Source organism: Paramisgurnus dabryanus, chromosome 19 (genome assembly GCF_030506205.2).
Source record: "Paramisgurnus dabryanus chromosome 19, PD_genome_1.1, whole genome shotgun sequence".
NCBI classification, from domain to species: Eukaryota; Metazoa; Chordata; class Actinopteri; order Cypriniformes; family Cobitidae; genus Paramisgurnus; species Paramisgurnus dabryanus.
Window position 1 is genome coordinate 15791374 of NC_133355.1, and position 27982 is coordinate 15819355.

General features: G+C 37.8%; 2 protein-coding genes across 5 annotated transcripts; both read right to left on the reverse strand.

The window, feature by feature from the left end:
- Positions 1 to 622: 622 nt before the first annotated feature.
- On the reverse strand, positions 623 to 12641 carry arpp21 (cAMP-regulated phosphoprotein, 21). Of its 2 annotated transcripts, none has more exons than XM_065291049.1 (20): positions 12478 to 12641; positions 9748 to 9987; positions 9597 to 9644; positions 7949 to 8017; positions 7722 to 7839; positions 7542 to 7620; positions 7257 to 7316; positions 7033 to 7170; positions 5685 to 5784; positions 5455 to 5553; positions 5325 to 5362; positions 5009 to 5065; positions 4275 to 4447; positions 3937 to 4047; positions 3715 to 3857; positions 3415 to 3495; positions 2196 to 2429; positions 2003 to 2081; positions 1632 to 1750; positions 623 to 1498 (listed from the first exon to the last, which is right to left on the reverse strand). In XM_065291049.1, the coding sequence occupies exons 2-20, from the start codon at positions 9886 to 9888 to the stop codon at positions 1292 to 1294; spliced, it is 2094 nt and encodes a 697-aa protein (XP_065147121.1). In that variant the 5' UTR covers positions 9889 to 9987; positions 12478 to 12641; the 3' UTR covers positions 623 to 1291. The 2 variants fall into 2 exon arrangements, with proteins under 2 accessions (XP_065147121.1, XP_065147122.1); XM_065291050.1 differs by having other exon boundaries at positions 9597 to 9641; positions 12478 to 12640.
- Positions 12642 to 15295: 2654 nt separating this feature from the next.
- Positions 15296 to 27883, reverse strand: pdcd6ip (programmed cell death 6 interacting protein). Of its 3 annotated transcripts, none has more exons than XM_065291058.2 (18): positions 27605 to 27883; positions 25408 to 25456; positions 24437 to 24506; positions 23978 to 24105; positions 23722 to 23875; positions 23543 to 23643; positions 21846 to 21962; positions 21527 to 21749; positions 21313 to 21436; positions 20777 to 20954; positions 19112 to 19223; positions 18854 to 19023; positions 18069 to 18317; positions 17853 to 17987; positions 17676 to 17770; positions 17473 to 17593; positions 17183 to 17388; positions 15296 to 16048 (listed from the first exon to the last, which is right to left on the reverse strand). In XM_065291058.2, the coding sequence occupies exons 1-18, from the start codon at positions 27808 to 27810 to the stop codon at positions 15874 to 15876; spliced, it is 2613 nt and encodes an 870-aa protein (XP_065147130.1). In that variant the 5' UTR covers positions 27811 to 27883; the 3' UTR covers positions 15296 to 15873. The 3 variants fall into 3 exon arrangements, with proteins under 3 accessions (XP_065147130.1, XP_065147131.1, XP_065147129.1); XM_065291059.2 differs by having other exon boundaries at positions 17506 to 17593; positions 21846 to 21977; XM_065291057.2 differs by having other exon boundaries at positions 21846 to 21977; positions 27605 to 27879.
- Positions 27884 to 27982: the final 99 nt, after the last annotated feature.

Below are 27982 nucleotides of genomic sequence, written 5' to 3' on the forward strand. Positions count from 1 at the left end.
AAATTTAATAGGATTTATGAGTGACAATTTATTTTAATTTATAATTTATTTATTTAAAATTATTTGTGCAATAGTTGCACACTTGAATAAGTTTTGTCATTATTTGTCCTGGGCTTAATTAGTATTAACTGAGTTATTAGCAAAAAGCATAGTAATTAATTGCAGAGGTAAATATGCAATGTAATAAAAGAGATAAATTCATATAGAATTATACAACCTTTGAGAGTAACTGTAATGCTGATGTGGCCCCAGATGAAATTACATTTTAACACCCCTACTCTAGACCTACGCCTTGCTACACTGTAAAAAAAAATGTGAGTTGGTTACTTAAAAAATTCCTTAAAATGGTAACACCTAAAAAATAAGTTTGTAAGCTTTTTTAACTTAAAATTTGATGAAGGTCAAAAAAGAACTTAAAAATTTTTTTCATTGCTACATTTTCAACTTTTTACTTAAATTTTATCCAACTTTCACTTTTTACAATGTACTTTGTATTATTTATATTACTACATTATGTATATGTAAAAACGGTCTAAATAACAATACGTCTGCAAGGCTCAAAGAAACACAAGTGAAAGAATATCAACGGATTCGTGTACAGACCACACAAAAAGCACCAACAGTCTGTCAAACTGGTAGGACCATATATTTAAGTAATATACACATATTGTCAGTCTGACATAGGTAAACGTTACATTCTAATAAAAGGGATGTTTAAAAATAATTTTCAGATTCCTGTATTGTGTGAAGTTCATTTTCAAACATGTAATATATACCTTTATAAACAAGATAAATATAGTATCATAAAATATCCAAATATACTGTATCTTATATGTAAGGCAAAAACACCAGCAATATATAAATAGTATAAATTATGCTCTAACAGCTAGCACATACAATAAAACTTTATAATCAAAGTAAAGAAACAACTTAAAAAAAGGCTCAATCAGACTGTGTGGAACATTATTGGGTTGCTACTGTAAATGGGTGAGTATATAATTACAGTTACATTTGGTGTTCAAAGTAGTTATTTTTTTAAGTCGTTTTTAAAAAATTGGTACTCATTGTAATGGACCAAGAGATATTACAGACCATAACAAAACAATATTTTCAGTAAATAGTGTCTTATACAGTTCCTGTTGTCCAAATTAGTCGGTGTCAAAAAATCTTTGGACACAATAGGCACCTGCAATCATATAATCGCCCAAATACTAAAACATGAGCTTGTTACAATATTGGGTATGTTTAAGTTTCACAGATAAATCATGATCATATAAATACATTGTTTCTTTCAATACCAACACTGGTTCTGATTCATGTTACAGCCATTTTTGCAGCTAGTTGACTGGTAAGAGACCCCTAACATACCAAGTGGTGGAGGGGGAGAAGAGTTACAGTATACTTGAACTCCAGCAGGGGGCACCAAACACTGTGTCTGTCCACCTTGACCCGAAACCAGCATTGTAGATGGATAAGATGACTGTTGTTGCTGTGGTACCTTTTAAGACCAGATGTACAGTAGCACATATATTTATTTTATGAGATCTTGCAATATATTACATATTTTAAATTGCCATAAATAATATGATGAGCATGAACTGTTGTTCTCTGCATTTTGTTTTTATTTGTACCTGATAGGAGGATAAAGATGGGTAAGGTCCCAAAATGCCTTGCTGTGTTTGGGGTACAATCGGATTTCCCATCATGCCAGGGCAGCCTTGTTGGTTAGATATAGTCATAGACGGGTACCCTGTTGAATGAGATTTGATTGTTATTATCATAACCCAACCCTATTATGGACCCAAAAGTTTACAATTGCATAATTTATATTAATATGTCATGTTCACACATCACAAACTGGCTGATGAGGGCTGATGTAAATAGCAGGAGAAGAGACCGCTTCACTGTGAGACCACTAGCACCATCTCTTACAGTGTAACGGCTCCCTCTCCTACTACTGTGATATCTATACATTAGGGATTGGGAGAGGCTTCATGTATACCTGTTTGTGGGCTGTAACTGGCTGCTCCGTATTGTTGAGATGCACTGGGACAATGAACAGGGTAACTGTACATTGAAACCTAAGAGCGGAGAGCAGAGTTGACTCATAATTAGACAAAAAAACATTACAAAGTATCATTACCAGGCCTAGAGAATCTGCATTAGAGGTGGATTTTGTGCTTCATTACTCATACCTGGTTGCTCTGTTGACCATGGCTCTGAAGGGGTGGGACTGTGGGAGGAGCCAGTGCTATTCCTGGGCTCATGTAACTGTCTGAATGGTGAGATGGAGCGTAACTCTGGTGAGGCGGGGCATAGCTGTGTGTGGCCGGAGCCGATTGCATGTAGAATGAGGTCATTTCTGGAAGATCCCCAGAAGACTGCCGACTTAAGCTCATGTGACCAAACTTAGAGGCGATATCTTCTCTCTGAGAACCACAAACATGCTTGTCTTGACTTATGTTATCTACACTGTGTACGAAATGCCTTAAAGAGACACTCCACTTTTTAAAAAAATAGGTTCATTATCTGCTCCCCTAAACATTTTATTTTTACCATTTTCGAATCGATTCAGCTGATCTCCAGGTCTGGCGGTACCACTTTTAGCATAGCTTAGCATAATCCATTGAATCTGATTAGACCATTAGCATCACGCAAAAAATAACCAAAGAGTTTCAATATTTTTCCTGTTTAAAACTCAACTCTTCTGTAGTTACATCGTGTACTAAGACCGACGGAAAATTAAAAGTTGGGATTTTCTAGGCTGATATGGTTAGGACTATACTCTCATTCTGGCGTAATAATCAAGGATTTTGCAGCTGTGACATGGCTGCAGCAGGCGTAGTGATATTACGCAGTGCCCGAAAATAGTCCCCTTGGTTACTTTCAATAGCAGGGGACTTTTTTCGGGCACTGCGTAATATCATTGCACCTCCTGCAGCCATGTTACAGCAGCAAAGTCCTTGATTATTACGCCAGAATGAGAGTATAGTTCCTAACCATATCAGAAAATCACAACTTTTAATTTTCTGTCGGCCTTAGAACACGATGTAACTACAGAAGAGTCAAGTTTTAAATAGGAAAAATATCAAAACTCTTTGGTTGTTTTTTAGCGCGATGCTAATGGACTAATCAGATTCAATGAATTATGCTAAGCTATGCTAAAAGTGGTAGCGCCAGACCCTGAGATCAGCTGAATGGATTCCAAAACGGTAAAAATTAAATGTTTAACTCTAGGGAGGGTTGGAAAATGAGCATTTTTTTAAAACAAAAGTGGAGTGTCCATTTAAGTAACATAAACACTTCTTTAAGAGCCATAGTTATACTTTCAGGGCTCTGCTTGGGTGCAACAAATTATAAAAATGTTTTGCAAAAAAACTAAACTAGATACTAATAAAAACATTTATTACTTACATTCTGTTCTGTTGGATGTTGCTGAGAGGTAGAAACATTTAACTGCTGGGGTGGAAGGTACGTCACTGCAGAGTATTGAAACTAAACCAGAAATCAAAGGACACATGTATTAAGTGTCACCTGTACTGCACCAATGCAGGTTTGTATTTCATGCTGTAGTTTATTTGGCTTCATAATACTTTTCAAAACCATAAATGCTAATAATCGGTGATACCATAATTGTGCTCCCATTATGTAAACTATATTGATTCATTTATTATTCTTAGCACTTTAATCCTATAATGTCTTTATTATGTTTACCTGTGTGACACCATGGTTTGCTATTGGCTGCTGCTGGGGTGGAGGGGGTGGGGCTTGGGATTGCACCTGGCTATTGATTGGCTTCTGACTTACAGGTGGGTTGTAAACAGCTGGAGTTCCATCAGGATTCAGGAATGGCTGCCCTAAATAGACACATTCATGAGAAAACATGCGTATGAATGGTCTTGTTTTTTCGTAAATGTGGCTATTTTGTGTGTGTACCTGTGTGTGGGTTTAATAGGATACTTCCAGGAGGTATTGATGACTCAGCAGGCACAATGATGTAAGCAGGGCTGTTGTTGGGCACACTATAGGGCAGCACTGACTCAGATACTATTGATCAGAGAGAGGCAACAGATCAGACATTAACACCATGTTCATTTTTGGCAGATCTAGAACACATGGTTCCAGTGTGTCCAAGTTTGAATTATTTACTAGATCTAAACTAAACTAAATAAGAAAGTGTAACCCAGAGTTGTTCTCCAAGTATGGAGATTTATATCTAAGGTTTTTTTTTTAGAGTTCGACTGACATGAACAAGAGGAGTGGTGTTTTTGCACCTGGTTTGCACAGTTTGGAGTTGCTGTCTGAGCGTGTGTGTGTAGATTTAGATGTCCATGTCGAGCTGTCCGAATCTGTGCTACTCCAAGGTCGAGGATCATTCCAATAAGAGTCCAACTCAGAACTGCTCTGCCTGCTGCCAGACAGATGACCAGAACCGTCCCTGTTACCCCTGCAAATATACTTTTGTTAAAAAAGCCGCCTCTCTTTAAATACTGTATATTCCAAACGTAGCTCAATTAAAGTGCACCTATTTTATTTAAAAAAAAAAACCCAAAAAAACAAATACGTTATTTTGTGTATTTGGTCTCGGTCTTCCTGAATCGCATTGATTTTGTACAAAACTATTTAATTAGAAAAGTGCTGTGTCCCTGATTGGCCAGATAATCTGTACATTGTGATTGGCCTGAATACCTCTGATGTCAGCCGGAAATGTGACGCTCCTTACCATGTTTGAAAGATTCGCTCACAATGCAATGCTAACAGGAGTTAACTTACAGGCTGTGAGTCCGAAGCGGGAGGAATTATGATAATGTCGTTCTTGTCTACATCACCAATCCCAGGAAGTAAACTGCTGTTTTTGATGCAATGTCCTTATGAAAATTTACCATGGTTTGATTATAGTAAATGTATGGTAATTAAGTAAATACCATAGATATTTTCATAAGAGTGTAATATATAAAAAAATTATTTAAGACTGAAAATTTTTTTATATAAAGAATGTTTTTCTCACCTGAAGAGTTGTCTTTTTCTCTGAGTCTCACTAAAAACACTGTTATCCTCTGGGCCTCTGCATGCAGAGAAGGAAAAAACAAAAAGTATTGAGTTATGATTGAGTATAGTAATGTTACATTACATCAATAACCCACAAAGTCCAAGTGTTACAGTAATTTTTGTGGTGGTCTTAGTCACATAACATAATTTTTTAACTTTGCTTTTGGAAGAAAACACAAAAATGGATGTTCCACTGTATATTATTGTACATTTGAGTCGATCTGTACATACAAAGTACTTCTAAGACATTTATTACATAGAGGTAAAAACTTTACCTGGTCTCAATATAAACACACTGTGCAGGGCAAGTGGACTGTAGAAATCAAAGACAACAAAATCAGAGGTCAAAGTTTTAATGTACAACTGTGTGTGTGTTTGTGTGTATTTTCAAAAATGATTTCTTACATCCTGAGAGAATATACGATCTCTAACTCTCTGGTAATCTTCCTCTCTCTCCTCTATTGACCGGCTCCTCATCTGTTCTTTGAGTGATGAAACTCTCAGCTATAAAAAACCAGCAGGCATGCAGACGCAAGTCAACCAACCACAAAGATCTGAGCTATTAAAGGAGCCATTGTTGCCTCTAATGTAGCGCTATGATTCTGTCTGTGGTCAGTAAAGTGTGCTCTTCATACCTGACTGTCGTCTTTTTCCTGACTGCTGTCTCTTTTTAGTATTGATCTTCTTTCCTCTGTCTTCTCCTCCTGAACATGTTCACCAAAGCGATGTTCTGGTCTGAAAAACAGTGGGAGAGAGGTAAACCTTTTGCCCTCTATACCAGAACAAATGAGATGGGTAAAAATCAGTTAACAAGTAAAATTAATAATGTGACCCTGGGCGACAAAACCTGTCTTTGGAAAAGGGGTCGATCTGAGTACCAAAACACACTTGTAGCCAATCAGCAGTAAGGAGCGTGTCTACTAAATGACATCGTTGCCTGGGCTGCGTATGTGTGGGGCGGGTCTATCAAATGAAGGTCCAGATTCTGTTGGGGTAGGGGGCGTGTTTGTTTGGGTGATTTCAAATATCATCATTGGCTTTCAGAGATCATGCACCCCGCCTTTAAGTCACAGCCAGGGGTATATTTGTAGCAATAGTCAACAATACATTGTGTGCGTCAAAATTACAAATTTTTCTTTTATGCCAAAAATCATTAGGATATAATGTAAAAAAACATGTTTAATGAAGATATTTTGTAAATTTCCTATGTTAAGTATATTCAAAATAATTTTTTTGTGAGTGGATGCAGTTGCTAAAGACTTCATTTGGACAACTTTAAAGGCGATTTTCTCAAGATTTTCAAATAATTGTTTCTCAACCAATTATCGTCCTGTCCTAAAAAAAAACATAAATCAATAAAAAACGTATTTATTCAACCTTCAGATGATGTACGAATCTTAATTTAAAAAAATTGACCCTTATGACTGCTTTTGAGGTTCAGGGTCACAAATGTCTCGATCATTGGCGGCCGGTGACTTCTTTTTCGAGGGCGCTCGATGCAAAGTTTGTCACAACATGTATGTAGCCCGTCATGTGTGTGGTTCGTAATTTCAAAATATGTGTTCTGCGCATTGAGAGATCCTATGTGCGTCACGTGTCTTGTCAAAATAAGTGCCTGCTGCAGACGCGTCTAAAGGGTTTATGCTAAGAGAGACGCTCGCGTTTGCCAGATACTCGCATAATCTCATGCGTAATCAGAGTTTACAGTTAAGGGAGTGTCTTGCGTGTATTTTGTGAACGTGAGCGTCTCTTTCATCATAAACGGTTTTGACGCGTGTGCAGCAGGCACTTATTTTGACAAAACACGTGATGCACATGGTTCACATGACGCAACAAACACATATTTTTAAAAGGCAAGCAACACACATGACACCCCGAACACTTATGAATTTGCGCCCCTCGGATGAGCACTCAAGAGCCGCCACTGGTCTCAATCTCCATCTTTTCACAACCCCACATACATTCTCTACAACACACACATACATCCTAGAATTGCTGGTTTTGTTGATGATAACCGCTTTTCCACTGTGATCCACATTGTGTTCCAGACCAAAATAAGCCGCAACCCTGTGAACCAGCATCCTGTGATATGAGGACATCTGAGGGAACTTCTTGTAAGAACTACAGAGAGAGCACATAAACACTCATAAACATAAAATATAGACTATTTCTACTGTAGACTTTGAAAGACATGTATGGTCCATTACCTGTTGTCTGTCATGAAGTCAAGCATGTCTTGTTCGAGTTTTAAGAGCATCAGCCTGTCCCTGCAACCAGAAAATAAACCAATTTGATTTGAATGAGAGAAAAATAAATGAGCACTTTTAGAATGCACTTACAGATTAACTAGACCTGCACGAACCTTTTTGTCTTTTCCCATTCAAGAATGTAGGACATGCTGTACTTGCATGTCTATTACTAACATACAATAGCCGACCTGTGGTATTACCAAATGAGCTGTAATTGTATTTTACTGGATTGTGTTTACTCACCGGGGACTGCTCTTCAGAGTAGTGATTAGAAATTCTTCCAGATCAATACCTGTGGAGTCTGTATACTCCAGACTAGGCTCTGAAAGATTAAAAAAATACACAAATATATAATTACGGTTTATGCATGCAAAGAACTGAAAGTATGTTAAAATATGTTTATTGTGCCCTAAGGTAAATCACCTTTGGATAAACTTGTTTTTTTGGATTTAGTGCCCTCTTTGCTCCTTTCCTCTCCCTCATGTTCATACTCAGAACTGTCACCATGGTTACTAGATATACTTGTTTTGCTCTCGTTCTCCTAAGCCCAGACAGAACACAGTCCCTTCACGAAAATTCACTTGCATGTGATGTACTAGATTATGTTGAATTTAACAGAGAATATAAATGGTTAACGTCATTCTTCTTACCTTGCTGTTTTCCTCATTGGATAAAGACTCATCACATACTGCTGCACTCCGAACCAGTTTCCCTTTGGCCTGTAACACACATCAATTTAACCACATCACACAAAAGAGGACATTGCAGTGCAGCAGCACACAAAAATATGTGACCCTGCCTGTGAAATCCAGGCTAAAGTCTCAAAATCAAATTCTGAGTAGCATCAAAGTTTAATTTTAGCTATTAATTTCACATTGATTTCAATATTTGACATAATCTTACACTGTAAAAAAGATTTGTTGGATCAATTTAAAAAGTCAGTGTTTGTGCCGCCTTAACATTTTGAGTTAATTCAAATTAAAAAATATTAGTTCACTCAAAAAAAAGGGTCAACTAATATTTTTAATTAAACTGAATAAACTCAAAATTTCTTGACAGCAAGAACACTTACTTTTTAAGTTGAATCAACAAATGTTCACAGAATGTTCTTTACATTATACACTGTAAAAAAATGCAGCATGAAGTTAAAATAACTTGGTTTTGCAAGTAAATTTAACCAACTATTTTAAATTTTGGCTTGTGAAAAGTTGACATAACTTATAAAATCAAGTTGAAAATGTTTAACTTAATTTTTTAAGTTAAAGGAACATACAATATGTTGATTTAACAAAAACACTGCATATTTTTTACAGTGTATTGGATGATTTTATGTAGAAAACAGTCAATCGAAATAAAAGACGTTAGCTGGGTTTTCACAGGCAGGTTCACATATGTAACACAAACCAAAATGTGTACTTTTTAAAAACATGCAAAATATTATATGTTTCCCGTTTAGCTACTAACCTGACTGTTTATTTTTTACAATATTTTTTACTTTGAAATATAATATGTTTAATCACTATTTCAATTTACGGTTACGGTTATGTAAAAATAGGTTTTTGAAATGCTTGTAGACATGAAACACACGTATAGGGGAGATTTCTAAAACATGAGTATTTTTACATAGCTCAGTGGTAAAGCATGTGTTAGCAGCACAAAACATGGGTTTGAACACACATACTAATAAAAAGGAAAACCTTGTAATAGATCCTTTAACTGTTTGTACACAATGATTACGTGGCAATGTATGGGCACGCATTTTGGTAACGGAAGTATGGGAAGAATCAGCAGTGAAGCAACACAGAGAGAGAAAGTTATTTTACAGATTCGTGTACTAATAGTGGAGTGGATAGAAGGCGTTAGCAGATCGCCAAATATACAGTGACCAGATACATATATACGTATATTAGTATATTATATAAGTGCAACCGTAAATGCAACAACCAGACATTTTGATGCTGGTAAACCGTTTTAAGAAACTTTCTGAGTTGCGAACACGTTAGAACCACTGGCGAACAACACTGCTTCTGTTGCCAAAATGCGCGCGCAACTCATTGCTATTTAAAAATATGCTATTTTTAGAAATTGGACTCGCTCCTGAACTGTCTGAAAGCTGTTGATGTGATTTATATTTTGGAGTTGGATATCTTTGTACCATCAAAGTAGTGAATGCAGTGTTTACTATTAGCATCTTGGCATTAAGAAGAGAAAAAATATTAACTGCTTTCGAAACTCATTCATATTCTTCACTCCACAAATAGCCACGTAGATATTTTAATGACTTAATTGTGATCCTACCTTCAGATTCTTTTTAAGCTTTCCATGGTTATCAACTGGTTCTTGCTGCTTTAGAAAACAATAAAGAGTAGAAGAAATTTAAATAGTAGGAAATGATAAAAAATAAGTCATAAGAGTAAAATGATGGGAGTTGTTGGAACTGCATTATCACCTTGCTGTTTTGACCACAGTTCTCCGTTTCTGTGATATAACATGGAGGCGGAGTTTGCTCCTTTATAGTGCGTTCTGGGAGAGTATCAGGTTCCATTTCAGACATCTTGAAATTTGCAGTTTCAATGATCACATCAGTCATAATCCACCATATGCTCCATGACCATCCAAGTCAGTTAGTACCAAGATGTTTTTTCTCCTCTTTTCAAGCTCCTGCCAGAACAGATGGCTGGAAAGATTCCTGAGGATCAAAAAAAATGTAATCAGATTGGTAAATTTATGCAGGATACCCCAGTATTTTTTCCATACTCGTCTTGCACCTCTGATCTTGGACCTCTGTGATAACACTGGTCTACAAATTTTGGGAAATTATCGACCTCCTGAATTAGTGTAACATGTGATATACAGGTGATAAAGGAGCTAAAGTTTTCAAGATGTTTCACAATAAAGATTTTTAATGATCTATACACAAATGAGAATATCTGAAGATATTCTGATGATCAGGATACCTCGTAAAACGGTAAACCAAACGACACGAAAAGATGCACCATATAAGTAAACAAGAAGGATTGGCGTATCACATGCACGCAAAATTGGAATTTGCCATATGTATTGCAGATAATCACACTGTCTGCTATTTATACACATTTCATGAGAATGGGATATTTCCTCAAAAACAATTCGGTCCGTTTTTTACGAATAAAGCATGAAAATGTTACATGAAAAAAATGAATGGAAAGTTATGTTATTTGTACTATCAATAAAAGATACATTTATAATGATATTTTTCATTGTTATATCACATTTTGCATTAAAGTTGTGGAGCATAATCACACAAAATGAATTATTTTTATGCAATTTTGACCTGTATCTCGGAAACTGGCAATAATTAACACTCAGGGCTTAATTTTCTATGGTCATTTTGTACACCAATGTAATCATATGCAGCTGATATGAATGTATGATTTTTGTTGTTGATGGTATTTGGTAAATGTATCTGTCACTTGACAGAATCCAGTCAAATTAGATGCCAATGACAATACAATGTTGCATGACATCCTTGAAAATCAAACAAAACGATACACCTATCGATGTAGGTTCATTTGCAATGAAGATAAATAATGGTGTTCAATTTAGAAATTTTTGTGCATTTTTGAATTGTGTTGGTTGAGCATTTGTTAAAAAGATGTAAAACCCAGAAACACAACCAGTTGACAACCACGGGTCTCCATCACCATACTGATTTAGATCATGCACTACTGTATGCGTGTGCTCAGTAGTGATGAGTCAGCTTGCAAACAAGGACTTGTATGCCCGTAATAGAGTATGTACCACTCCTTTCACTGCAGTAGCAGGTGCATTAAATTATATTCCTAGAATGAAATCTCCCTGAATAGACAGCAGACACGCATGCAATCCCTGTTTGCGTACAGTGTATCCTTCATTCTTATGTCATCACCCTTATCATGTTTTAACGCATCTTCATGTCTGACCACTGACTCACTTTCACCAGCGTTAAGGTGTACGCCTCCACATACATACACATACACAGACAGAGGAGCAGTTATTGGCACCATGATCAAGATCTTATGTGAGTTAACTGTAACAGGTGGCTTTAAACTTGGATGCTTAAATGACAGAGATTTCATAATCAGCTCCAAGCACACTGGTATTGTTTTTCAGCCAAAAAATTACCATAGCAGCTGTAGTTACTGCCAAAACAGCACACACTATTAACTATAATGTATCATAATAAAAAGCAGTAAAATGAATAATAAATTGAACGGTCATAAAACATCATCTTTGTATTTTTATCACGGTTGTCTCAGGTATTAAATTAGATCATTTTAATGTAGCAGCAGCGATAATAATTGGAGTAGTGACATTTTGGTTACCATGGCAATTCTATGTTAGTGCAATGGGTAAAGGGTTTGAGGAAAAGTTGGGCGCACCTACACACAACTGCGCGCTGCAGATCACCGCAAAGATGCGCGCGTTTAAAGATCCAGTCTGTCTGCCAGGATGAAGGGATGAAGGTCCAGCAGCCGACGTGGGGATCGGTTAGGACGCATTCCGGGCTCAGTCTGGCACGGGTTATATTTGGAGCGGCTGTTTGGGGACTTCAGGCTTCTGTCAGTGACGCACGCAGGGACCGTGAGGCAGCAGCTGTGGTTTCTAAAAAGGAACCTGGACCTTGCGCTACGTACCAGTCTTTATTTGTTAATCGACACTGGTTCCAAATCAGTATTACCAACGGATAAATCTTTCTAGAGGTTGCGCATAATATCATCCGGTAGCCAGAGCTCGTTAGCGGCTCAAATGGCATGGGTTCGAGTCACTCCAAGTCGCTTTAGATAAAAATACCCATCAAATGCACAATTGTTTATAATAAATGTTATGAATCGGAAGTTAATATAGCCTACTGCTCCACGCGTTATTCTCATCAAGAATCACTCATGGTGTGATTTTTAACACAAACTTCCACGTTGAACTTCAAAACAGAAGTGACAATGCTAATATGAATCAAACATCGAAGTGCTCTCATAGGACAATGTGATGTACAGCTAAATACAGATTAAATCTTCCCTGTTATGTTTTAATTGGGTTAACCGTGAGTTGACTGACACGCAATAGCGATAGCCTAACGTTACATGAAGCACAAGTTAAAACACACACACACCGTTTCTTCTAATGAAGAGCAAAATTATGAGAGACAACAAATTTGACTTACCTGTAGCCTATGTAAAACGACCGCGAAGTGAAATAGCTGTTATGGTTATAAAAGGTTTAAGTTGTGTAGGCGGTAAGGTTGTCAACCATCATCTGTTTTTGACAGCAGAGCGCGCGCAGACTCACGAGCTCTCAACGCCGTGAATTAAATACGCGCGAGCATGCGTGTGCTCAGCCTCTTCCTGACACTTACGCACGCGCGAGCACACAAATACACACACACGCGCGCGCGCCCGCGCAAACCGGTAAACCATATGCTAGAGGGCAATATAAGGTAAATTAGTTTAACACAATAAAACGATACGTTTTACACTTTGATAAAATGACAACACTTTGATATTTTATTGTGACTTTGGTTTATATGGTTTTTAACTTTAAATCATAAAATTATCATCTTTTTATTTTTAAAGAACAGAATAATATAGCCTAATGAACATTTCTGTTCAAATCTGACTTGTCATTGTAGTATCTGGTTTAACATAATGCATGAAAACATATTGATAAGTTATTTATCATTTTTTTAGTATCTAACCAGTTTTATCTACTGATACTAACACATACATTTGTACAAGGGCACACCAGAGAAGCCACGAAAAACTGTAATGAGCACCTGTTAGATGAAAAGATTATGTAACACATAAAATGACACACAAACAAACACACACACGCACGGATGTGTGAAAAATGCATATACCACAATTATCTACAGCTGCAGTGTGTCTCATTTTCTGCCATATGGCTTTACCGTTTCAAAGAATCAGAGATATTTACTTCTTGAAGAAAAACTTTTAAAAGGCAGCTTGAAACAGACTTAGTGAGGAGTGTACAGGTCTGGCCAGGAACAAAGGGAATTTTTGTGTTTTTTGAGAATGTTTAAGTGTATTTCCTGTATTCCTATCCCAATCACACAAAAACATGCAGCCCACAATGTATAGCACCCCATTTAAACGCACAGTAATGGGAAGATTAGCTGCAATAAAGCTATATTTGACATTGTGCTTAAGAACAGCTTATACAATGCAATATAACACATCATCCCTTCCCTCTCACACACAGTATAATCTATTTTGGCTGGGCATTTATTTTGTGTAGGCTGGTGGTTAGAGCAGCTGCCACTGTGTGGAGAATATTGAAGGATGGATTTGATAGGTGTATGATTTTACACAAATATCTGCATCACTATGTGTTTACTTTAGGAGCCCAGATTTAGATAGTCTTATCAAGACTGTATATGAAGACATTCATCTTTCCTATAGACCAGAAAATGCAGTTTTAGGACCCACAGATGCATAAAGAGCCAACAGTGTACATCTTTTTGATTTAAAGGGCCTAAGCAGGAGGAAGGGAATTCAAAGTTACGGCCATAAAATAAAAAAATAATTGTGACCCTGCCTGTGAAAGCCCATTTTTTTGTGATTTACTGTTTTCTACACAAAATCATAAGAACATTCTGTGAAAATATAATCTTGGAATCTGTAATATTGACTGAGTAAGGTCATGGCAAAGATCAAAATCTATGATTGTTCCAAATCTCACAATTAGATTGAGACTTTAGCCTGGATTTCACAGACGGGGTACATTTTTTGCCAATTGAAACAAGTACAATTTGCATTCTGCCTTCTAGTATGACCTATTATATTACATTAATGCTAGGTGTTTAGATAACTTGCCAACATTCACTACACAAGAATCTTGGGCATGGACTCTTGAGGATGGCTCGCACCTGCTGGGTAAGAGCTACGGCAGACATCCACTTGTTCATAATGTACCAGTATGTCTGGCTATGAAGTCAATCAATACAGAGTGACATCAAAGCATTCTTAGTTACTTAACTTGAAAGAAAAATTTGATGAAATTCACACCTGCTTTTGTCAGTATTTAATGTTAGTTGTTTAAGCTGAGGTCAAATCAGTTTGGGAAATGAAGCATTAACAGGAAATGAGGTGACCATGCATATGCAAACCTTTGACCCATCTTAAGTTATGTCTGTCCCCTTCAAATATGTGTACACAAAGGCACATTGACAATCTGAATATTGATAAACATATGCTGACTGCAACATAACCCACAGGAACTAATGTACAAAAGTTGTACCACTTTGTCACCGAGACAATACCTTTAAAAAAAAAATCCTAAAATGAACCAGCATGTAACTTTAAGGTACAAAAGTGTACTTATTGAAAAGATACCGCCCCAGTGACAAATTTTATACTTTCATGTACCTTTTTTCTGAGAGTGGTGGATTTTTTTGTGTAACCATACTTTAATGCACACAAACTTTTATGACAAAGTCGTGTTATAGCGATTATCAGAACATGTAGGTTTTGATTTATCAAGCAAAAATCTCTGACTTAAAGATTAGGGTACCCAACACATAGACATGTTTTATGTATCAACAAATTAAATATATGTTTGCAAAAATGCATTGGAACAAGAGACATTGTAACTGCAGTATATGTAAATGAAGTGAAAAGAAAACATCCTTACATAATCAAAGCACTTTAATACTTCGTAAATACATTCTCCCATCCACACACCAAAACCCCATCCTCTTCCATCGGTATCCATGGAGACAGTCGGTTCGACACTGCTCTTCCAGGACAAAAATAGCACTGGAATAATTATACCACAGACACACTTGAATTCACGTGTGGAGACACTCAAAATTATGCAGACATGCTCTTAGACTCTGGCCTATTAATCTGAACTCAGCTGTTGGATTTGGCACTGGATGAATGCGGTAACCGCATTAAGAGTCATTGAGTATGACCAAAAATGCCGAAAGTACGGTCGTGCATGGTAGGGAATAAAGAGACGGCTTTTAATATCAGACAGGTTTTAATCACATGAAAACAAAAGAAACACAAACATGAACGTTTTAGTGACAAATCCATTCTCGTCTGTTTTACTGTTCCCTTCCCTAAAAGATGATTGTAGACTAAACATAAGGAGGTATAATGGTACAATAAGACATAACCTCAGTTTTTCTCCCAGCAATTAAATGATCATCATCAAGGTAAGAAATCAATTACAGCTCCTGCAATAGATTATATGTCAGTACTCATTACAAAAATAAGATATAAGCAGTGGCAGGCAAGCAGCCAGCAGCTTTACTTTGGGCTAGAGAGAGAGAGAAAGAGAGAAAAAGAGAGAGAAAGATAGAAAAAGAGATCAAATCTTCAATCTACGAGAACACCTGCTCAGTGAACCCTGGCTTTTAAACACCCATCAGAGAGGAAGTGGGGCAACATTCTAAGCTCCGCCCAAAAAAGCCATATTATGTTAAATACAGAGCGAGTTTGAATGCAGGGGTGTTAATTTGTAAGTGCAATAGTAGGAGTGCTAGTTTACAGGAATGAATGTGACTTAGAGTTGCTGTCAGGGGGGAAATCGTGCTTTACTGTTGGGGGTAATAGGGCTGTTGCTGTGGTGGTTGTTGTGGATAGGGGTAGGACTGCTGTGCTGGATGTGCTCCAGGATATTGAGCCTGCCCCTGGGCTTGATAGGGCATGTAGGGCATATTAAACTGCCCATATGCATAGGGGTTGTAGCCCATTGGCATCTGGTAATACCTAGGAGAGGAAGAGCAATTTAATGCCTTGATTATCTTTAATATGTGGAGAAATGAAGAGTTGCATTGTCTCTTACAAAAAAAAGAAAAAAATTGCTACACAAAATTATTTTTAGTTCTAAACCAATTCTGATACTATAGTAGGCTAACACAACAATATACTTTAATAAGCATTAGCATGTTAAAAATATTTTTTCTGGTATTAAAGGGATATTCCACTTTTTTGGAAATATGCTCATTTTCTAGCTCCCCTAGAGTTAAACATTTAATTCTTACCGTTTGGAATCCATTCAGCTGATCTCCGGGTCTGGTGCTAGCACTTTTAGCATAGCTTAGCATAATCCATTGAATCTGATTAGACCATTAGCATCGCGCTAAAAATAACCAAAGAGTTTCAATATTTTTCCTATTTAAAACTTGACTCTTCTGTAGTTACATCGTGTACTAAGACCGAGAGAAAATTAAAAGTTGTGATTTTCTAGGCAGATATGGCTAGGACTATTCTCTTGTTCTGGCGTAATAATCAAGGACTTTGCTGATGTCACATGGCTGCAGCAGGCCTAGTGATATTACGCAGTGCCCGAAAATAATCCCTTGCCATTGAAAGTAACCAAGGGGACTATTTTCAGGCAATGCGTAATATCACTACACCTGCTGCAGTCATGTTACATCAGCAAAGTCCTTGATTATTACACCAGAATGAGAGTACAGTTCTTAGCCATATCTGCCTAAAAAATCGCAGCTTTTCATTTTCTGTCGGTCTTAGTACATGATGTAACTACAGAAGAGTCAAGTTTTAAATAGGAAAAATATTGAAGCTCTTTGGTTATTTTTTAGCGCAATGCTAATGGTCTAATCAGATTCAATGGATTATGCTAAGCTATGCTAGAAGTGCTGGCACCAGACGCGGAGATCAGCTGAATGGTTTTCAAAACTGTAAGAATCAAATGTTTAACTCTAGGGGAGCTATAAAATGAGCATATTTTCAAAAAAAGTGGAATGCCCCTTTAAATGCTATTTTGTAAGACCCTTTGGGGTAGAATCAAATCTAGGCAGCTTAACCGAGCTTTTGTGTGTCTGTCACATACATACAACCTAAACAATACAGGTACACAACACATGTGACTGCATTTACCCTGGGTAGCCTTGATAAGTTGGGTAGGGTGGTCCTTGAGCCTGTGAGGGTCCAGTGGCTGGTGCAACAGGTGGAGGATTAGAGCCACTAGGGGCCATTGGAGCACTGACTGGAACTGACGCACTAGCTGCCTGTGGTGTGATGTTAGGAGGTGGTGGCCTGGCTGGGGGCTGGGGCTTAGCCTGAGGCTGCTGCTGCTGTTGAGTCTAGAAAAGAAATTGAAGATCCTTTGTCAAATTTGTCCTGCATTATATATTTACTCTAATCAAAGAGCCTGTATGTACACTCACAAACACAGTCCTGGGTGCAGGGGTAGGACCTACTGTAGCAGAAGCAGGGGTGTTGGACTGGTAAGATGGGACGTTGAATGATGGAGCACTTGGCTCACGAGCAATGCTTTGCTGTAGCTCCCTGTCAATCACAAAGAGTCATCAAATAGGAGTTCATATGATGACTGGCCCTCATTGGTTAATATGTGCAGTGATATACATACTTGAGCAGTTCATCTCTCTCAGTTTTGCGGGCGAAAACAATGTCGCTACACTTATTTTGAAACTTCAGTAGGATTTCTGTCAGATCATTGTAGAACTAAAAAAAAACGAATAAGTAAAGGGCAGTGTACGTTGCGGTGCGAGTCCAGAATTAATATTAAAGTGTGTGTTGTTATTACCTTAGTGCCCTCTCTTATATTGCAGCTGATCTCTATATAGCTATCATGGGCTGAGGCAAGCTTCTTCAAAACATCTTCTCTGTTATTGGCCTCAGAGTTTGACTGTTTAAGTGTTGAAAACTCCTGATGGGACACCTGAGATAGACAAGAAGAGAGTTTAAACAGATGAGCTTAGCATTAGCATTTGATGTTTATATACAAGAGTATGCGGTTCACCTGTATCTGTGACAGCAGCTCCTCTTGCCGGCGTAGATTCTGCTGGACACGCTGTGTATAAGAACCGTAGCGTGTGTCTAGCTCACTGGACGTTAGGACTTCCTCATTAATGGCACCATCTTGAGCCAGAGCATTTAGGAACTTTGTAGTCATGTCAAAGGTCACGGACTTAATCTCTCCTTCCATAACTTCCCTTTCCTTTTTCACCTCATCCAGCTGTGCCAGCTGAGCTCTTAGCACGTTCACAACCTGAAAGACAGGAGAAGCCAGGACTGAAGGACAGCATATGTGGGTGCTTTCTTAAAACTATAGCAAAGTAATAGTATTTACGCCTGTATTAGGTGTAAAGGCTGAAATATGGTCAATTTTTGTACATGTACGCGAGGGTCTACGTACAGTGCATGTAACGTGTGCGCGTGTGCTGTTCATGCACCAGCGGATTTTTGAAACCCTATGTATGTTGTACATGTAGATCGCGCATGTGCAATGCATTGCATTTTGTTGTAATTCGCATGCGTCCAACGACTGCATACACGTACGACTTAAATAAACTTTGCTTTGTTAGGCTGTGTGTTCAAACTTGTACACATAAAAAAAACAGACTATACCCTGGGTTTAAGTCATATCTGTAGCAGATACAGTCCAGGAAAAGTTATACACCAAAGCTTTATACCTGAGGTTTAATGTTTATATGTCTAACCCTAGTATGGGAAACAGTATTATAAATCATTTCCCATCTATGTACTTCATGTTCTGATTCAAATAACAAGCAACATCTATCTTACCTCACTTCCCTGTAGAGTTTTGGCAGGGTTGGCTGATGGTATGGCAGCACAGAGCTCATTCTCTGGTTTGCAGAGCAAAGCAATCATCTCACAATGTGCATTGTAACGCTCTTTCACCACCTGATCAGCCTGCACGGCCTTGTCCAGTATATTGCGAAAGTTAGTTCCCTCTGCAGATTTAGAGGAACAGAGAGAGATTAAACACATCAGGTGTAAAACGATACTGAATCTGAAGTCATCTTATCAGTGTATATGTACCTGCTCTGAGTGGTTTATAAAGGTCTCCTGAGGCAGTTCTGCTCCAGCGCTGGTTGAATTTGGCTCTGAGTTCATTGTCTGTTGTTTCTTCTTCATCCAATATCTTCAAGGACTATATGAAGAACACACAACACATTTTGTTGAAGATACAAGGGCAGTAGAAAAATTTCACAGTGATGTCCAGAAGTCTAGGACCATTCTGTAAATCTATGTCATAAGCATAATGTATGTGTATGTTCACTGAAACATCATTACATTAATTTTTTTAATTTTTTGCTTAAGGCATGTATATTTCGCTTGGTGACAGCAGGCATGTGAGCTGGCATAAGCCTCAAAATGTCATGCAAATCCTGATGATCCATCTTGTCACAGCAAAACTTAAGAATCAATGGAAGTGAGCCAATCAATTATTTTTGTATAAAGGCATTAACATGATCAATGTCACAAAGAAGCTTAAATCTGATTAGTGAGAGAGAAATATAGTGCAGAATCTTGAATTTAGTATCCCTGAGGTCAAAAAAATAATCAGTTAAAACTCATTACAATAGAATAGACAAGTTTCACTTGTCATAGTAATTGCATGCTTTAAAGGGACAGTAAGTAGGATTTACCCCCATCTAGTGGTGAAATTCTATTTTGCATTCAAAGGAATATTGCTCTCTAGCGCCTCGCTTTTCCAAATGCGTGTTGCAACTACGGTAGCCATTATGTAGTCACTGATCTCCTTGTCCGTTTCAGCTGGTTCATGTTTTCTGAATGAAAACGCGTTGTGGAAACGCGTTGGTAGGCTAGTGCTTTTTGTCCCTCTCTGCTATTATAGTTAATCAATATGGCAGAACTAACGGTATTGAAGCCTCCTTGGACTTACCCGTTTAATGTAAGTAAAGAGAAAAAAATTCTAAGCTTACAAAGAAAAGTCACTGGCAGAGGTCTTTGACACCAACGAGGACATATTTATGAATAAAGACATTGATTTTGATGAATAAAACACTTAAAATCCTACTTACAGTCCCTTTAAAACTGTTCGGCAGTTTCAGCAACATAACTGCCAAGTTTGGTTTCACACAATGTATATGTAAACTGCATGTTTGGAGCACTAATCTTTTAGCACTGATGTTAAATGAGTCTATGCAGCATCCATACATAACATCTATGACTCAAACTACAAATCCACGTATTCAATAGTGTTAATATAATTGGTTTTATGTTTAAGATGTTGGAAACCAAGGTGATTTTTAACCGTGGAATGTGACGGGTCTCCAGTTTTATGGAGAAAATACTCAGCAATTGATGATGTTGAATGATGAATTTCCACATGGCTTGTCTTAAACCATATTAAAACACCACATAGACATATAAACAACAATGAAAAACTGATTTTCCCAACAGTGGGACTTTAAAGGAATAGTTCACCCAAAAATGAGAATTCTTTCATCATTTACTCATGTTGGTAAAGGTTCCCAATGACTGCTATGGAAGTTCTTTTTATAGAAGTAAATGGGTACTGCCAACTGTGTTGTTACTGCCATTCATTAAAATATCATCTTTTGTGTTCAACAAAAGAAATTCACACAGGTTTAGAACAACATTAGGGTGAGTAAATGATGACCGATTTTCATTTTTGGGCAACTTTTTACATAAAAAAATCCAAAATCCAGAAGTCACCTCATCCAGGATTTCACGGTTCCTTGTCAGAAGTTCAGGTAGATCTCTAATCAGCTGTTCAATGCTCTGTAAACCACCCTGTTGCACTATAGCACGACTCTTCTCCAGGATAGACTGAGGGACTGAATCTCCTGACAGATCCTCAAGTGCGGCGGGCAGGTTTAGAGACGCCAGCACCCTAACAGACCAGTAACAACCAAACGATTACCATCTTAGCAGTCAATCAAAAGCATAACTTTTATTGCTTTTATACACATACATATGCAAAGGGCTTTTTTATACCATGCTTTTAGAAAGATAGATCACCAAGAAATGAAAAATGTCATTATTTTAACACCTGTTTCACAAGTCGTTCCAAAACACATGAGTCACGTTATGCATATATACATCTGTTTTTCACACAAAGTTATCGTTTTGGGTGTAAGAAAAAAAAGAAAGTCTTGAATAAATTATAAAAAAAAAACACTTTTGTTTAAGCTGTTCCTAATCAAGCACAAGCAATGCAGCATGTGCCATGCATGCACACAAACACCGACCCATTGCAGAGATTTGTTGCTTCTCTCATGCTGCCAATAAGTCTGTTCACTGTGTCGGACTTCCTGGCATTGGCTGCAGACACTGAGTTCTGCACTGCCATCGGCACCATCTTCTCAAACAAATCTAAACACCAAAACAATACAGAAGGTAAATAGGATTTTGTACACCCAGTAAATGAAGAAGAAAAAAAGAAGAAGAGAGGTTCATTCTGACCTGAGAACTTCTGGCTGAGTGGCGTCTGAACTGCGGTCGCTTTGACAAGAGAGGCTTTTCCGATGTGCTCCAAGTCTTTGACCTCCGGCACGCGGTCATGGTATATGAAGTCATTGTCTTTTTTTGCAGCTGTAAGTGCACGGCTGATCTTATCTGACAGATCTTTCACATTTACATATTCATCGTATCGGGAAGCCGCTGTCTTCACCAGCTCTGTGGCATGCTGCAAGACATACGTGAAAAAAAAACGTCAACTAATAAAGCTCTAAAATGAAATACTACTACAAATCAACAAACTGTCACACAGAGACAAACGCACCTGCAGTCTTGCGATCTCCTCTCCAAATTTTTTCTTCTGCTTGGCCAAAATCGACTGGTGGAGCTCTGCGCTAGCCTGCATCATACAGTGCTTGGCAGCAAGGACAGGAAGCACTTCCTGGAAATAAAAATACTGACCAGGGAAAGGCAACCACAGCAATCACAAACACCACGGCAAACACGAACCAACAACAAGAGCAACCACAAACGGGCACAGACACACAGCACAAGGCGCAGGAAGAGAAAACAGAACAGCAAATCAGCACGCATCCTCCAACCAAATCCTCACACACAATGTCATGCAGCGTTCATTCACAGATTAGTAGGAGAGGAAACGAAGGCTGGAGTTTTAAAACTATCTGTATGTTTATTAGGGGATGCCTAGCTGTCATATAATTATCAAACTGACCTTATTTATACCTGGTATTAGGATGTGTCTTGGCTGAACAGGGTGCATAATGTTTTGTGATTCAAACACTGGAATCACATTGGAGATAGATAAAAACATGTGACCACATTGCATTTGCATCCCGTGTTTAAATAGCATTCAATAAAGTGATTTTTATATTATTTGTGTGTAGTCACAAAAGACCCTTCCTTTGAAATCCAGTTGTCACAGGAGACACACGTCACACCTATTGACTCGGGTCAGTCAAGATCAATCGTACTACCAGGTATAACTAGGGTTTAAAATGAACTCCAATCTAATGACACACAAAAACAGACACACCCACAGTGACTGCTGCATGCAGTATATGTGTGGATCTTTGAAAATGTTAAACTGTCTCTTTAGTGACCCCTAGTGGATCACCTTCTTTACTTACAAATTGGTCAATAGAGTGTCACAGGAATTATATATTTTTGTAGGCCAACCTGGAAACTAGCGGGACACTGGTTCCTTTGCCAAAAAGTTCATCCGTTTTTCCATAGACTTTAGGATTATCGCAAAAAATAAATAAGCACAATAGTTTATGACACACGCTTTTGTCCAACAGTATAATCTTCACAGATGAACACAACTTTTATGCATTTTGAAGTCTAAATGCATTTACTAGAAATATAAAGCTACCCTTAGGCAACAAGAGAATTACACCACGGTCTATCAACATCAATGTCATCACGGACGGCTTTTTAAAACTTTATTAAACACATTTGAAATAAGGAAATACTTTGTGAATAAATCGTTGTTGGAAATTGTACCCATGTTGCATTGCATTTGAGATTTTCATGTGTGATGAAAACAAGACCGACAGTATCATAATTCCTCCCACTTCAGACTCACAGCCTGTAAGTTAACTCCTGTTAGCAACCGAATCTTTTAAACATGGTAAGGAGCGTCACGTTTCCGGCTGACGTCAAATGTATTCAGGCCAATCACAACGTACAGATTAGCTGGCCAATCAGAAACACAGAGCTTTTCAAATCTGTGTGTTTCAGGAAGAGGGAGAAATCTGGAGCTACAAAAATGTACGGTATGTGGATAATAATGTCGAACGCGAACACATTGTATTATACCAAATACACAAAATAAGAAAGTTTTCAGCAATGAAATAGGTGCTCTTTAAGTAGTTTAACCAAAACCCCATTGACTTTGCGACGATGGAACCAGAAGTGCTAAAATGCTAACTAGTCTACGGGTTTCACCAACAAAAGTACATCATCCCTGTGGCACTAATGTGTATAAGCATCTTCACATACCTTAGGCAGATTCTCCTTGTACTGACACTGCTTAAAAGCATCACCGTAGTAGTCTGCAGCCTGGTTGGCGAGTTTTGCAACAATTGCATCCTTCATCTTATCTGTTTGACACAAAATCATCCACAATTAAACTTGTGTCAGTTGAAATCAAAGCCGCATATGCATGAACACACACACACCTGCAGTGGCTTTGAGAACGAAGACCTCCTGTGCTTGGCTGATCATGATCTGGCTGAGTGTGCCCACTGTCTCAGGTGAGATGTCCATCGTGGGTTCCCGATTGAGTGAAGAAAGCACTGTGTCCTTTATTTGAGCAAATGCACCACTAGCCAACTAAAGAGAGAAAGAGACGCACACAAAATGCTAGTAAAAGATGCCTTGTCTGGATTTATTTTCAGTACTGTTAGAATAAAAGATTTAAGGTCAAACTAGAACCTGGTAGAACTTAGCAGCAGACTTCAGCCCCTCATCATTGTCCAGATTCTGCTCAGAAGCGATCTGACTGGCCAGCGCTCCCACATTAAACAATACACAAGTCTTCTCATAACCAACACTTGCCAAGGCTGAAACACAAACAAACAAACAAACAAAGCACAGATCATAATAAGGGCTTAACTGAGTTTGTGTCCTTCAGAATAAAACAGGTAAGACAAGACATCTATATCCAAACTTAATAGCCATATATGTAGATATTAAGGAGGCAGTTATAAACACTATTTATGTATGCACTTTACTTTGAGTTACCACTTATGGTACGTTTGCCCTACATTTACACAAACACACAATCTAATATTACAGACAACCTAAACCTAAAATGAGGCCATTGCCAGTGGTGTGGTTTTATTAATACGAATGTGTTGATGTAGTTATAAAACCAATCTTGTATGTGCTCACCAAGCTTGACTGAGCCGCCAAAAAGAGATCCTTTATCAAAGGCATCCTTCCATGTGAATGTCACACAGAGCTGAAACACAAAAATTTATTAAATTACAGAAACTAAAGAATGGGTTGGTGAAAATCTGTTTGGTGAACTTATCATGCGCTTCCACAGCCTGATCACAGAAATTAATTGATGCCCCCTATACTATATCTTAAGGGGATCACACACCTGCCGCGCCGCTCGGCGCCGTTCTAAAAAAAAAAAAAAAAATCGAACACATTGTTTTCTATGAGTATACACACACCGGCGCCGCCAGGTGGCGCCTGTCCACGCCGCCCAGCTGTGACTCAGGAAGTTGCTCAAATCTCTGTCACGCCACACAGCGCCACTCACATAGTTTAACATTAAATAACATCATATTTGTCCCAAATCATTGACGATTAACATTGGCTGCTAACGTATATTTTGCATTTTGAAGTGGACGCTATCTGACGAAGCTCGCGCTATTTAATGTGCACTTCCGGTTTACAATACCTCCGAGTTGTACTAGACGCGGCGGTTGGTGTGCGATCCCCTTTACTCTATCAGACACCATAAACACATAGTTCAGAAACAATAATTTATAATAATAATTTTGATTAAACAAAAATGTACATTATAAAACAAAATTAGCTAAAATATTACATACATTGTGGCCTATACACTTACCATTTTTTTACAAAACCGATCAGAGGCCCCATTGACTTCCATAGTACTTTTTCCTACTTTGAAAATCAATGGGGCCTCTGATCGGTTTGCTTACAAACATTCCTCAAAATATCTTCCTTTGTGTTTATCAAAACAAAGAAATGTATACAGTTTTGTAACAAGCATGAGAGTGAGTAAATTATGACAGAATTTTTATTTTGTGTGAACTCTCTCTTTAATTGTCATTGCAAAAAAAAGATTAAGGGGAATATAATGTGTGTGAATTTATCAATGTTACCTCTGTAAAAGGAAATTTGGATTCGATTGCACAGAGCTGATCATAATATCTAGAAAAGAAAGAGAAAGAAATAATTTTAAAAAATTCTGAATTCTTAAAGGACACTGCAGTTATCATTCCAAATTTCGAATTGCAAACTATCATGGCAACAAATATTTTTAGCATGTTGACATTTATCATGTGACTTTCAGCTTGACCGAAGAACCCAGTGGCAGACGTTACTCAACCTTGTTGTCACTGACCAAGCAAGTGACACTTATCACATTAATCATTTCCTTCATGGACGGACAGAGGAGCATTTCCACATCATGTATCTTCTGTAGCTTGACTATTCCTGCCTCTGGTGACCATAAATATAACATGACTGTTGACTCAAGGGGGAATACCACTAAAGGGTGTGCCAGAGGGGCAGTTCGTCACACAAACCAAACACTGGTCGAACTAGGGACTACAAAGTAACCCATTCAGGTTACCATTGGGTATGGCAATAAAGGAGCAGCAACCAAACAAAAGCTTATTTCTATAGCAACACATGGCTCGCTTACTCTCCAGATGGCATAAGTGACTGGACTAAGTAACAGCATTATAGAGTTTCAAAGGCGCATACACTTACATCGGCTACATTAAACCACAAATGAATTGAATAACATAACTGTGGTTTAGGGAAAGTGTCTTCTTATATCAACTGCATTTACTTCTGAAGAATCATTGAAGGACAATTATTACATTAATTGAAGAACTGGGCTTTATTCTTCAATAAAAACTTCTTTCTCTCCCTTCTGACAGGTATGTCTATAAGAATTGTTGAAATATTGTAACTTAAAATTTCTCTTAGTCACTTTGCATAAACAAATATGTTAGGGATGCACCGATAGGATTTTTTTGACCCGATACCGATTTAAACAGACAACTTCTGGCCGATACCGATATTAAACACTTGTATACAATACTATACAGTTGGTCTATAAGCTAGTTTGTTTCTGCATCAAATTATTTTTACTGAACATGGATTGGATTTAATTAACATTCAACTGACCAACATAATAAGAAAGGCACAAATTAAGCTAAAACAAATATAATAAGACAGCATGACAACCTTCAAAGGTGGTTTTGCTATACAGCATTTATTTTATTAACAACATTAACTAAATTTTTTGCATATAATGGATTTCTTTATGCAGTTAATTAATAAACAATCGGTATCCGCCTTTCTCATGCTATTGCCGATATGCCGATGGTTTCAAATTCATCAAAAATCGGCCGATAAATATCGGCGGCTGATACATCGGTGCATCACTAAAATATGTAATATATTTAATATAAGCATATATAGTCAATGCATACATGTAGACATAACCTTACATTTGTTATAGTGGAGACTAATCTATACTGGGAACTCCACAACTTATTTAAACATAACTTAAAACATAAAGAACTCAAGACTTTATCCACCCCAGCATCAACTCATATTTTGTTTAACAAATTACCTGGGCATTTCCTCAACCAGTTTAATATGATTAGCCGCTAGTCTATACAGTATATACAGTAACAAAGCATATAGCTTATAACGTGCTTTGAAAAACGTCACTTAAACCTGATGCACTCACCCTCTTCAAAAAATTACGTAATGGTGCCTCGTGAAGACGACTGACTAAAATGTTTAAAAGTATATTTTTAAGAAATATAAAATTATATAGACAGCATCGCAAACATATTTTTTTCTATTCAAGTTTGTAACTGTAAACTACATTTAATTATGCATTGTTGATACACAATAAAAGTTTAACACGGTCATGGATTGGAGAACACACCTGAAACCAGGAAGTCGAATGACGTATAATCAATATTCTGTTTATGGCTATCTAATTGTATGCACAATATACACACATAATATTAAACAATAATACTACAATAATAATAATACTGTCGTTAATCCTATACGACAATCATTTTTGTGTTATCAAAACAGAGGAAATGGGGTAACGTGAATATATTTTCCACTCCCTGTTCCCAGTTTATAATGATACTGTAGGCTAAGTTAACGTCACGTCGAAACTCTCTCAGCTTCTCCTGACATACAGATGTAAAGTCAATTATACATTAAATATCATTAAACAGCTTATCATACGACTTTCGTCAGCAAAAATAAAGCACAGAAACTTCGTAAGCAAGTTGTCTCATGAGTCATGAAGCTCACCGTAGCAAGATTTCCAGCGAGCTCTCGTGTTTGTCCAGCGGCCTCCCAACAGCACTTTTACGGAGCTTATTGAGCTCCTCAACGGCACGAAGATACTCTGTCTGCTCCTCGCCGGGAGGGTACGAGGACGTTACAAATTTCGACAGCGGTTTCACCAAGTCGACATCTGAGGACTTTTTTAACGGCACAGAAATAAACGTCGCCATTTGGGCCCGCAGGAACAACACAGAACTAGTGGAGAATGAGAACACTGCAGACGGACAAAAACAAAGGCTGTGCACTTCCTGGATCTCCTTCGTGCGTCATCGCATCACATGTACTGTCAGTGACACATGCGCTCTCAAGAGCCTCAACGGGCGTAAACGTAGATTTATGAAA